General features: G+C 38.4%; 1 protein-coding gene across 1 annotated transcript in view; it reads left to right on the forward strand.

Annotated features, from left to right (window-relative positions):
- The window catches only part of STK32A (serine/threonine kinase 32A), a 76,564-nt gene that overhangs the window by 34,711 nt on the left and 27,470 nt on the right, over positions 1-14,383 (forward strand). The window contains exon 5 of the mRNA XM_063087188.1: positions 10,590-10,627. Within this exon, the coding sequence (XP_062943258.1) occupies positions 10,590-10,627 (38 nt within the window). The remainder of the gene's footprint in view (positions 1-10,589; positions 10,628-14,383) is intronic.

The raw sequence follows: 14,383 nt of genomic DNA on the forward strand, positions 1-14,383 counted from the left end.
ACCACAACAATACGCTGAACTTTCAGAAGGAGAGAACAAACCTAAGGATGCTAGAGACAGAGGGAAAGGAGGGAGGGGGTTTGGGAAGTGATAGGTTGGGCAAAGGGCTGAAAGAAACATCACAACTTGTAAGAATGGATATGCTAATAATAAACAAAAATTTAAAATAAAAAATAGCGTCTTCATTGATGATAAAAGTAACTTATAATAAGAAGGTATTAATGTAAGACTTTGGTTCAAATAAAAACCCAGGGGCAATCCATTTTGTTTTATTTTTGTTTAGTGTGATTTGGTTGGGCACTGTATATATATAGATAGATATTCTTTTTTTAGAATTATTGCTGTATATAGGAATATATAATGGTATATATTTTAATACATATACCTTTATACCCTTGTAAAACATATTATAATATGAAGGTATTTTATATACTCAGACCCTGTCATGCAGTTGTCCACTGTGATGTTCACATGTCCACAGTGAAGCTGTTTGCACCACGTTCATCATGAGCAATAAACAGTAGTGTTAGGATTGTGTAATGACTCTGCCACTTCCAAGAAGTGGCATCCTTGGGTAATTAGCTGAGCATCTCTGAACCTCATTTGCTGTATCAGGAAAATGAAGATGACTGTACATGCTTTATAGGGCTGTGGGGAGGACATATTCTAGTGTATATACAGTGTCTACATAGAAAGCATTCAATAGATTATAGCTACTAATTTATATTGATACATTTTATCCATTGGCCTTCAGTTATCTTCTTTGCACTAAGCTGTGGGAGAAACTTACTGTTCCTTATCACTGTAGAATGCATTGTCACCCAAATTATTCTACAATTCTCACATAATGCAAACATTAAGGAAAAACAATTTTGCTAGAAAGCAGAGTGTGGCATAGTAGAGAGGTTAAGGGGCTTTGGAATAGTCAGATCAGGAATTGATTGTGGCTTTGTCTACTTATGAACTGCATGACTTTAGGCAAATTAATAAACTCTGGAAATTATTTTTCTAAATGGTAAAACAAGTCTAATAATGTCATATATAATAAAGCAAGAAAAATATAAAGAGCTCCTATTATAGTGCTTGAAAAATCAGGAGTGCCTAATAAAAAGAAGCCATACTGCTCTTTTCAGACAGTTACAAAACAGCCATGGGCTATTACAAAACCATAGGATGTTAGAGGTGAAGATTAACTTAGAGGTCGACAAGTCCTACCTTTATCCAAAGGCAGAATTTCTTTAGCAACCTCCCCAACATGGAATTGTCTTCCTGGCCTTTACTTAAATACCTCAGGGGTGGGATATTCACTACTTCGTAAGATAGTTCTTTTCACTTCTGGACATGCTTAATTTAAATTAGAAAGCTCTTTCTTCTCTTGATTCATGATCAGCTTCATGGTTCTGCTGCTTCCCTTTGGAGCTTCCCTATGCAAGGCCTGCAGTCAGGCACGGCTTCTACGCAGACGTCCCCCGTTAGTACTTTTGAACTGGTAATTTACCGATGACTTCAGTTCTTGCTAGTCATTGCCCTGTTCTGATTATTAGTTAGTGTTTGTGCCATTGTTCAGTATTTTGAATATCACTCCTGGTATCAGGTAAACATGAATTGGAGTCCTGACCCTTTCAGTAATAGTGGATGACAATGAGAGAGTTACATCAGCTCTCTGTGCCTCTGTGGTCCCATCTATGAAACAAGGATAACAATTGTACCTACTTCTAAGGTTGTTTAATGATAATATGAGATAAAGCACATAAAGGGCTTAGCTTGTTTTTTCACATGTTGTAATAAATGAAACCTATGATAATTATTATGTCACAATGGTTCAATGATATTTGTAAACAACTATTCACCACTTAACATCCTCAGTTTATCATGTTTTTTTGCTATCTGGCTCTTCCTACATTGGACCCTTCCTACTTATTTGTTTAATGTTTTCTGAAAGTTAGTTGAACAATTATTATGTGCCAGATACTAAGAGTTTTACATGTGTCATTAACTAAATTATCACAACTCTATAAATTAGATACTATTAACTGTCCTTAATTACAGATGGTGAGGGCTGAGTCAGAGAGTTTTATTATGAGCATGTTTTTGGTCTCACATAATAGAAAACCTAATTCACACTGATTTAAACAATAACAGGGATTTATTATCTTCTGAAGCTGGAAGATCCATATGGATGCCTGACTTGCAGGTTGTCTTGATTCAACTACTCAGCAGCATCTCCAGCTACCTGGTTTCTTTCATTCTGTTCTCTGCTTTCCATGTGGTCACTTTGTCCTCAGTTTATTCCTCCATGTGATTAGAAGAAAGCTGCCTTCTGCCCAGGCCTCCATGCTAATTCCTTCAGATCCAAGGAATCACACTCCTTCTGGAAGCTTTCTCCAGGAAGCAAGGAAGCTCCTTTCTCAGAAGCACACAGGATAATTCTTCTTCCCACCCATAACTCGAGCTGTGGGATGGGATAATGCTTAGCTTAGGCCTAAGTTTTACAGCCCTCCCCTAGAGTCAGGGGTGGGTAGGTTTTGTTTTAATAGCTTCATTTTTTTAATTCTCTCTGTACCCAGAAAAGTTAATTTGTTTCATTTTCAAATAAGTTTGTTTTTCCTACTGCTAGAGAGGGTACTTTTGGTTCTGGAGCTGAAATGGAGCAAATCACTTTTTACTTCCAATTGAATACTCCTCTCCCCCACCAATATTTAAAAAAAAAAAAAAAAAAAAAAAAAAGGCCTCTAATGACAGTTTATCTGTTATCATCAACAGATCACAACTGATCTTGTTCCTTGTTGGTTTTTCCTTTATTTGTAGACTGTTTCCCTTCCTCTAACTAGTATATGTCTTTAGTTAAACCCTCCTGGGGTTGAGTGAAAGACCCAGGAGGCTTGAGTTCAGCCTGTTCTCTGTGGCTGTGTGATTTGGTGCTGGTCCGTAATGCTCTTTGTCCTTTCTTTCCTAGTTATAAAATACATTAACTGTGACCCAGATTTCTGTCTGTGTGAATCCAAATCAAAGGAAATAATGAATGACTAATTCATTGGCTAATGCTAAACTGCAAGGGGGAAGCCTGGTCATATATACACTCGTCCTCCAAAGATTGCAAGATGGTTAAAAAATCTCTAGTTGTTGAGATTGTAGTACACTGACATCTCAACTGGGCTGTCTGTGCTGCTGTACTGTTGGAAACCTGTAACACCAGAAGGAGCGTGATTCCCTTTCCTAGAACAACAGATTTACTTCACAGTAATAAATTTGGACCTTTATTATGTTGAAAGAGGCATGGCTATGTTATAGGGTGTAAAATCTGCATGACTTTCAAATATATAGAAAACTATGAAAAAAATTAAACTTGCTGCCGGCCAATTTGAAACACACCCCAGACCTTTGAGTATGTGAGGACATTCTTTCCTCTTGTAAAATACAAGCATTTGAGATAAAACTAAGATTGCACTTTGCAAACTTTGGTCATAATTCCAGCTCTGTCAGATACTTGTCATGCAGTCTTGAACAAGTAAATTAAACTCTCTGAGCTACCTCTTCTTCATCTGAAAAAATGTGAATAACACCTATGTTATAGCACCATTGTGAGGAATAAAAGCTGTGTTGTCTACCAAGTGCCTGCTACGGCATGGACAATAAGTGGTAGCTATAAATGTCCTTATTACTCTTGGGAGGTCCAGCAGTTCCAGAAATTTTTTGGTTATTCTCCTCAAATGCCTCTTCCTATATCTACAGCAGGAATTTCTGATCAATCTTGGCCTTCTTTCCCCCTTGAACATGGGGGCCATCCTGATTACAGCCAATTAATAAGTGTTGGCCCCAGGTTGGAACCTAGTTGCCATCCTACTTAAAATAACAAAGTGAATAATTACAGAAAGAGCATGAAATTTAAATCACACTTCTGCCACCATTTATGAGCTGTGTGATTGTGGGCAAGCCAACATCCCTATGTGTCTGTTTCTTTATTGGTGAAATGCGGATGCTACTGCTTTCCTTTGCTGATTTATCTAAATGATAAATGACAAGAACTGGCTTTCAGGGAGGCTCCTTTGGGACAAGGTGTGGGCGAATCATAGAGGGTCAGGGCTCCAAGACTTGAAGGTCAGATGGTCAGGTTGGTCTCTCTGCTGTACTCCTCACCTGCATGTATCACTGCCAAATGCTTGTCCAGCCTCTGTGACAACATCTGTGTCACAGTTCAAGATTTTTAGGTCGTTCCTGCCAACTTTGGAAATCTATGACTGTTAAGAAGTTCTTTCTCATATCTTGATTTGATGTTCCTTTGGAATAATGAAAAAGTTTAATCTTTTTTCACCTGATGTTCCTGCAACATCTGCTCCATACTGCTCCTCTCAACACTACCAAAGAAACATATCTTTGTTGGGTGAGTACATTAATAAGTTGCTTAGGATGTGGGGGTTGAAGAAGAGTGAGATCCTGGGCTAAGGGTCTAATAACCTAGGTTTTGTTTTGCTGAGGGGGCATATAAGTTAAATTGTTGGGGACAATTGAGAAGAAATTCACAGGTCATGGGAGAAGACACCTGAGAGAGAGGAAAGTCATATTGAGTGTGCTGGTGTCTTGAGTGAAACTTTGGGGAAAGTAACACAAATTTGTAAAGGTATGCTGAATGACGTTTTCATGGGTGGTAAAAATCCTCATTGCTTCATGATATTTTGAGTAGAATCTACCTACTTTATTAATAAATAATGGAATTGGATCTGTATATCGGGATGACAAATGAAAAGCAACGCTATCCATGAAAATCCAGTTATACCTAAAATGAATAATATGCAAATATGTGCAATACATTTTCTGGTTTTGTTTTTGGAGTACTGGCAGTATTCCCTGCAGAGCCTGAAAGCCCACAGTCCCTTTACACAATCACCCAGCAATGACTTCTGCAACTCATATTCTTTTGAACAAACCATGAGAAATGCCAGAGTTGAGCTAAAGCAGTAGCCAGACAGGAAGAAAGACATCAGGTGCCAGGCACATGATAGACCACGTATTTGTCATTCCTCACAACTGCTCTGTAACATGGATGTTACACCCATTTTTGCAGATGAAGAAGGGATAACTCAGAGAATTTAAATTGCTTGTCCAAGATTACATGACAAGTAACTGACAGAGCTGGGACTACAATCAACGATTATGAGGGACCATCTTCGGAGGACGACACCTAGTCCATAATAATTTAATCCTGGCAGTTTTCACATCATCCTCCTGTTCCAAACTGTCTTTGCTTTTAATTTTCCCTCATATCCTCCCCACCCCACTCCCACTCTTCTCTTAACATAGGCCTGTGTCTGTGACCAATGGCCTGTGTGGGACACCCTGAATAATTTAATATAGAATTATATGTCTAATATTTTTCCCCTTTCAAGAACTTGGAAATGACCCAGTCTATGATAATGTTAGGTGACAGAGAATTAAACCCACACTGTGGACCAGTCAGAAAGCCGTGGGACACTGAAGGAGTTGTTTGGTTTGGATGTGCTGATTTCCTTGTTCCCCGTTTTCACACATCCCATATTGGATTGCAGGATGAGCAACTTGATTCTAGGGTCGACTCGAAGGGATGTCATTAGCCCATGAAGCTCTGCTAATGTCTTGTAAAGTCATTCAAGTGAGAACAGCAGACATATCAGTTCCACCTTGGGCCGTGCCAAAAGGAGCATTATTTTTCCACTCCTCTATTTACAGTTCTCACAGTTGAATCAGCTGATTTGGCAGGACAGGGCTTTTTCTGTTTTGCCAAACCAAGAGGCAATGAAGAGTTTCCACAGAATGTGTGTGTTCCTAGAACTGCCCTTTACCACCCTCAAAATTCCGGAGCCCTTCTCTGAAATCATAGGTTCAAAATGTGTAGAAATCACTTCTTTATTACTTTTACTCTAATACACACTCATAAACTCACTAAAAATGGTCGATTTTTTAGTTGGCCAACAGTAAATACAGTGCATCTGGCATAGACGGTTTGTTTGGGTTTTTTGTTTATTGGGTTTTTTTTTTTTTTTTTTTTGTCACGGTTGTTATTTTGTTTTCTTTTGTTTTCTCTTCTTAAGGGAAAAAGAAATTCAAGGCTTACTATTTCAGGAATTTGAGAAGCCAAGCGACCAGGATTCATTCTTTTTTATGACTAATATTTACTTAAGCACTTACTTTGTCCTGGGTACTTTTATGATCCCAGAGGCTACATTGAAGAATACAGAATTTAAGTCATTTCCTTGAGAACTTGCATTTTAGTGAGGGGAGAAATGTAATAAACAAGAAAACAACAGTGGTGATAAGTGCTGTGTTGAAAATGTGATGGAGGGCACGAGGTGAGGATGGAGGGTGCTGCTGCTCTAGACTGGGTAGTCACAAAAGAATTCGGAGGAGGCGATGCATTAGCTGAGCTATGGGGCCGACCCAGTGGCGCACTCGGGAGAGTGCAGCGCTGAGAGCGCAGCAGTGCTCCCACCGCGGGTTCGGATCCTATATAAGGATGGCCGGTGCGCTCACTGGCTGAGCGCGGTGCTGCCAGTCACAAAAAGACAAAAACAAACAAACAAACAAGCTGAGCTATGAATGACAAGAGGCAGCGAGCCATGCAAAGGTCCAGGGAATAGGACTGCAGAGGGACAGTTTGCAAAGGAGATAGGAAGGCCAGTGTGGCTGGAGCAGGGCGAGTGGCAGCGAGAGGCGGTATGAGACGTAGCTCAGGCTGGGCGAGTTGAGGGCACATCTGGGGCACACAAGGCCGGAGGTAAGTGGTTTAGGTTTTATTCCATGTGGGTTGTGAGCCAATGGAGGGTGCTAGGCAGAGGAGATAAGTGGAATGAACACCACTGGATGTTGCCATGTGGATAATTGATTTTCAGGGAACAAGAGGAGATGCAAGAACAAGATACTATTGCAATACTTCAGCTGAGAGGTGATGGTGGCAGCAGTGGAAATGGCAATTATGTTACCAATGAATTTACTTCTTATTGTAGTAAAATGTATAACATAAAATTTACCATTTTAGCTATATTTAAGTGACAAAGTACATTAAGTACATTCATGCTGTTGTGCACCCATTACCATTGTCCACCCCCAGAACTTTGTTTTATCCCCCAAACTAAAACTCTGTGCCCATTAACAGGAAAGCACCATTTCTCCTTCCCTCCAGCCCCTGGTAACCACTATTCTGTTTTCTGCCTCTGTGAATTTGACTATTGTAAGTACCTCATATAACTGGACTCATACAAGAATTGCCCTTTTGTGTCTGGCTTATTTCACATACATAATGTCTTCAGGGTTCATTCATGTTGCAGCATGTGTCAGGATTTTATTCCCCTTTGATGACGAATTATACTTCATGAACGTATACACCACGTTTTGTTTATCCACTCATACACTGATGGACACTTGGGTTGCTTCACCTTTTAGCTCCTGTGAATAATGCTGCTATGAACATGGGTGTGCAGATCCATGATTTTAACTCTTTGGGGCACGTACCCAGAACTGGAATTTCTGTTTTGTATGGTAATTCTGTTTAATTTTTTGAGGAATCATCATAGTGTTTTCAGTAGTTATATTTTAAAGGTAGATCTATCAAGAGTTGCTGGGGGATTGCTGTTGTAAGTTGAGAGAAAGAAGAATCAAGAATTATCTCAAGATTTTTACTTTTGCAGTGGGAAAACAATGGGACCATATACTTGGGGAAGGAATTCTGGAATAAGAGAGTTTGGGTATTTGTGTAGGGTGGGGTTGTAGATGGAAATCAAAGGTTCTGTTTAGGACATATGTTTGTCATGGCTGTTAGATGTAGAGATGGACCCATCAGGCAGGCAGTTTTATGTACTAATCTGGAATTCCAGGGTTAGAGCTGGAGATGTAATTTGGTGTGCGTGTGTATGTAGATATATGTACACATACACATACACACACACACACACACACACACACACACATGATATAAAGATATTTAAAATCACAGGACTAAATAAAATTAGTTAAGTGGAGTGTAGTTGTGTATAAGACTGAGCCCTGGAGAATGCCAACATTTTTCTTATGTTCTTTCTCTGAATTTATAGTAAACACGCCCCTTTACCACTTTATTCCTTTTTGGCACGGTTCCTTATGAACCTTTCTCATCCTCTCCATCCCTGAGGGGAACATGGCGCATTTTCTTTATGCTTCCTATACAGCTGGTACAATGACCTAACAAAGTAGATAAATATTTGATGAATAAATGAATATAAGATTGAAGTAACAAGTGTCACATTAAACTACTTGTTACCTCTCTTATCTCCGTATTATTCTTTAAATTTCAAGGTAGTTTCTGGGACATGATGTATGGATTCAATAAATAAAAAAATTGGTGCTCGGGGATTTAATGGAAAGCTCACAAAATGTCAAATAAATCAGCAATTTATTTCTCCCAGCAAGTCCTTGTAAACTCAGGCTGAGAAATCTTTATACTGATCATGCCACATCCAATTCTCTTCCTTCCTGGGCAGGGCTCCCATGGGCCTCTTTCTTGCCAGGCAAACACTAGCTGATGCTTACTGGATGCAGATCTGAAAGAGGCGGAGAGAGCGTAAGGCCTGATTTATCTCTAGTTTCAAACTGCAGAGAGTGTTTGAAGGTGTGCCATAGCACTCTGGTGTATACACTGTTAGGATCGGCCTTCTTGAGTGCACTAGAATATCTCTGGGTATCAGTTCATTTACCGACGACCAGGCTCTGTAAGCCAATGTGATGCAATATGATGTTAACCAAAAAACACCCCTGATATCAAGAAATTCATGTTCCACTTGGAGAAAAAATAAATATGCATGATAAATATTATGATGGACGAAGTATACGGTGTAGTCAGAATACATAGGAGGGGCATTTGATCCAGAATTGGAAAATCAGGGATGGTTCCCTAAAGGAAGTGGCACCTGAGCTCTGCGGTTAAGGATTAATCTGCGTTGTCTGAGTGGAGAGGTGTAAAGAGTGTGTTTCAGGCAAAGGCACAGCAGGCATGGAGATGAGAGGATACAAGGAACATTGGGGGCACCCCATGTATTTCTCTGTGACTGGAGCACAGAAGCCAGATTATGAAAGGGCCTTTATGCCATATGAGTGAGTTTAGACTTGATAATTCTTGAAGTAACAGGATCCATCAAAGGGCCTGGGGTGGAATCTGCAATATTATGAGAGTTTAGCTGCAGAAACATGTAATTTGAAACTCCCTCATACTATCTTTATAGTAAATTGTACACTGCACCAAACAAAATTTGCCACAGATGATTACACTATGAATCTGGAATTAATTTTAACAACCTAACGAACTAAATGAGAAGGTACTGAAAATTCATGAGATAATCTATGCATCTGTATGTTGGGTGTGGTATATACTTTTGGTAGGTAAAGGACTTATTACTTATTAATATTTTCAAGAAAAGAGGACACTGACATCCTTGGTCTGTCAAAGATTAAGGTCACTTTATTCTGGCAACATAAAAGCCACTTGACTAGGCTGAAAATGTGTTTCTAAAACCTGTGTCAAAATTTCTTCCCTAATGGCTTTTGTGAATTTAGGCTGAAGGGCTTTAATGGTACATTTGGGAAGGACAGTAAAAATCTGGGAATGGAGAAGTGAGGGCTCTTATAAACTTCTCTCATTGAGAAGTACTGCTTACAATAATACTCATTTCCTGAGGACTTTGAAAACTCTATCAGCTGTTCCTCTGAGTATTTACTATCCAACCACTCCCTTTGTTGCAAGAGGGTGGGTTTTGTTCACGTCTATGGATTTTTTTTCAATTTTTTAAAATAAAAATTGTATATATTTAAGATGTACGACATGATGTTTTGATATACATATGCACAGTGAAATGATTATTACTGTCAAACAAATTAACATATCCATCTCACATAGTTATTTTTTTCCCTTTGTGTTGATAACAGCTCCTGAAATCAACTCTCTTAGCAAATTTTCAGTATATAATATAGTATTGTTAACTATAGTCATCATGCTACATCAGCACTTGGAAGATTGGTCCAAATTCTTTAATTAAGTATCCCAGTAATAATAATTATTAAGTAACTAGAGGCATTATAACATCATCCTAAAAAAAATTCCTAATTTCTGAAAGTTTAAAGTATAACCACATTACAGACCATATGTTCCCCGTTTTATAGTTTTTAAGTTCACATCATCTGTGTAACTCTGGAGTTACACAGGGAAATAATGATTAATACTATTAATGCTACTTTATGGCAATTTAAATGTCCTGTGTGATCCCATAAACCAATACTTACATGCTTAGATATAATATGCTATAGAAACTGAGTCTGAACTTTTGAATGATAGACCCATGTTGAGAGCCCAGTTCTTCTATTTACTAGCTCTGTGACCTTGAGTTAAGGATCAATTTTGTAATCTAGAAATTGGGACTATTAATGGTAACTGTCTCATAGATTCACTGTGAGAACTGAATGAGATTGTGGGTGATGAGGGGCTAGTACATTGTTTCAATCCTAGCTAGGATTCTTGACCATTTTTTGCCTTTACCCTTTAGTTCTGTTTGTTTTATTATAAGCAACTTTCTCTTTTCTTTTTACTCCCTTAGGGACATGAAGCCTGACAATATTTTACTTGATGAACATGGTAAGTAAATGATTTGTTTGCAATCAATTACTTGGCATGCATATAGAACAAGCTGATTATCCTGAGCAAATAAGTGTCACACATGTAAAGGGTGTCTTGCTTGATTCAGTTGAGTTATATGTACAAACTCCATTTTATGGGTAGAAGGGACAATTGGGGAGACTTTATTATTTATATGTACTATGCAGCGGCATAGTACAACAATATACCCTTAAATAACATTGAATTGGCCTAATAATAGTTATTCTCTACTCAATTTTCTTCCACTACTTTTTTTTCAAGAAAAACATCACAATTTTTTTGTGCTAGTTTGCCATAATGTCTAGTAACAGGTAATCACCTCCTTTTTTCATAAAAGCAGAGAAAACCTCAAGCTTAGAGCATTTGGTGGGCAATAGTATCTACCTAGAAATTAGTGACATTGTGTTATTGTTTCTACTTTTTTGCTTTTCTTCTTAGGAAGGCAAATTGGTTTTATATTTGCAGAGGAGATATCAAGTTTTCTTTTCAAACTATTTTTAGTTAAAACGAATCAGTCAGTTTAAAGAAAAGGATAAAGTAGATAAAAGTATATGTGGTACTCAGATATGAAAGTGATACAGTGTATGCCAATAATCATGATGTTGATAAGTGAATATCTGAGATTCAAGAAACACTGATTAAAGGTATCTTTCAGAACAAGCTTTTGCCAACAATGATTTACCATGTATCTTCTTTCTAATATTTATTTTCACATACATTTGGATTTATTGGTGTATCAGGAAAGACCTGTAGAGCACACAGCCTGAATGTTATAAATGTTAGTGGCAGTAAGATCCTTGTACGTATTTAGAAAGCTGCTAGATGAGAAGGTCCTAAATCTGCAAAGCTCTTTATTCATTCAGTTTTTACAAAAAGCATTTGCAAGTGGGACTGAAACTTCAAGTACCACCAACATTCCTCATTATTTATTTATCTAGTTGAGTTTTAAACCGAATTTGCCTGACTCTACCTGTGCTCAGAGGGCTAAGAAACACTTTTGTGCATGATCTGTAATTTCAAAGTTCAGAGTCATTATTTATTTATGGACTGTCTAAAAAGATTTTTTCCACTTTCTTCCAGTGCCTCATTCTTTCCTTACCTTTACTGCTTCTGACATTTGGGAACAGATTCTCTGAATCTCAGAAATGTGAGCAATGTGAGACTTAGCATGAAGGTGACTTTCATTAAAACACCTGCTGTCCCTGCCTTAAATAGGAAGCAGAATCCTCTCTCATGCTGGTTTAAATAAACTCTATCGAGCTTCATAATTGTGGACAGGGTCTCTTCAATCCTATAGAAGCTACCTTTGTACAACTTAGGAAAAAGCACTCCTTCTGCCCACCACAGCTTTCTGACAGCACGTGACAGGTGAAGCAGAATGCAGGTTGGGTTTAGTCCTTGCTTGCCCCCTCAGCCAGGTGTCCTTGTGCATGACGTCTGTTGCTGACACCTGTTGCTGCACCATTTGTAGAGGCCCTGAGTGGACACACATAGGTTCTATCAACCCAAAACTTCTCAAGATTTATCTTCTATTCAGAGAACAGTGTTTTAATCTCAGGTCACAGGCATGGCTTCATCTTGTTTCTACCCTGAAGTCATCTTGTTCTCCTTCATTCATTTTCCTCCCCCTCCTCATTTGCCTGGCAACTTGGTGATTGTAGATTAGGAAAAAGGTGAGGAAATCAATTAATCTTCAAGTTTAATTAAACTTAGAGACTACCCTTGTGAAAGATTGTGTAATGCATGGATTCTGGAGCCAGATTCCCTTAGTTCAAAACCCAATTCATTCACTTTCTAGGTCTGAGAGTTTCAACGAGCTGCCTAAACTTTGTGTCTTAGTTTCTTCAGGGATTAAAAGCATATTTACTTCTTAGGATCATTGTAAAGACTAATACTTATAAAGCGTTTGATACAATGTCTGTCACAAAGAAATCACTTAATAGAAGTTAAATATTAGTATGAGTCCCATGAGGTAGTGGTGGCTTTCTCCCCTTGGGAAGGAAGCTTGGACTTTTATGTAGTTTGTCTAAGCTGGTGCATATCTGAAATGTACCAAATCTATATCAGATGCAGCATGTAAAAGCTGGATACTTAACTGTCTTTCCCAAATAATTATTTTGATTTCGGAAGTGGTGGCCAAAGATTCTGCTTGTCGGCTTGTTAGATCTTGTGTTTAAATGCTTTTGCTTAACCCCTAATCCTCAGGTAACTACACTCCCAATGGCCCATTCTGCTTTCCTCCATGTGTGTAAGGGGCTAAGGCTACCATCCCTGGTATTTTATTCCTGGTGGGGCTGGGGCTCTGTGGCTCAGGGAGTGTGAACAGTTATCCCAGTCTACACCTGTTATCTGGAGTATTACTTACAATGAGCCCTTTAATTCTCAAGTTATTTGGTTTGGTCAGTGAATTAAGAGGAAGCTTTTCTGTTTTATATTCCCATCCTGAACACAATTTGAGAATCCCTACAGTTAATAAGGGAAAAATTGCTTTGGGAAGGATTGCATATGAATGGGATAGAAGCAAAGAAAGAAAAAAAGATTGAGAGCCATTCTCTGAACATTGTCTGAAGTTATTTACTTTTTGTTTACAGATTCTGAGGAACTTGGACTCTCAGACATTGCTCGGGGACCGTAATTAACCACTTTTAAATGAATGAATTCCTAATACCCACCTCCCCCCAGCCCATTATGTTGAGTTGGTCTTGTGAAAATCAGCTGAACCACAAATCAGTGCCTGCCTTTTGGAGTATCTGTTGGTGTGATTTTCCATGTGGAGATCTTTTTTGATGACCTCATTTGTCCTCTCTATCCACATTTATAATATTTCACCCCTGAAGGGCCATCCCTCCAAGTGAGCAGCGTATCCCTCCACGATGCTTAGATTTAAATTCAGCACCATTCAGTAACAGGCAGAAACTTTCTCTTATTCGTACTGATTCATATTGTTTACATTCATCAGAAGAGATTGACATTTAAAGGAACTGATTGTAAAATGGAGAATCCACAACCTGAATGAACATTCCTTGTATGTTGAAATTTGACTTAAAAAATGTTTTTAATTTAGAGTGTACCTGAGGGCCGAGCCCGTGGCGCACTTGGTAGAGTGTACCTGATACTGTTTTCCCCAAATGTATCATTCACTAGTTCAGAGCCAAGATGGCATTAGGTCTTGGATGACTCATAAACCAATTGTCCTGATATGTATTTTCATATCCTACCAATTTAAGTGCCCCATCTAATTTTATCAATTCCATAGTATCTAAAATTTTTGTGGTTTTCTTAAATTATTTAGGAAATAAATGCTGCATTTAGAGGAACAGTACTCTCTGCCTGGCATATCAGAGAAAATGACAATTATGGGATCATTTGTAATTTAGATTTCTTAATATCATCCCTAGTCACAAGGAGTAGGGGTGAAAACTTAGTTTGGGGTATGAGGAAGAACTGAGCCTTCTACCTTAACAGCTTCCCCCTTGTAGAGTCCCAAAATGTGCCTAAAAATTAAGTGGACAGCATCATTTAAAATATATATATATATAGTGCAGAATACTGTACCCTATCTTCACATAATCAGATTTATTGAATCTCAGGTCATTTCTAGGGATATGCATTTTTAACAAGCATCCCAGAAAAATGTGGTGTACATACTCAATACTTGAAAGTAGAGAAGAGAGTTTTAAAAGTTGGGGCAGTGCCAACCGACTGGTTATGGTGTCCTAGAGTGCTGTGTTGATG

This window comes from Cynocephalus volans, chromosome 2 (assembly GCF_027409185.1).
Source record: "Cynocephalus volans isolate mCynVol1 chromosome 2, mCynVol1.pri, whole genome shotgun sequence".
Taxonomy (NCBI): Eukaryota; Metazoa; Chordata; class Mammalia; order Dermoptera; family Cynocephalidae; genus Cynocephalus; species Cynocephalus volans.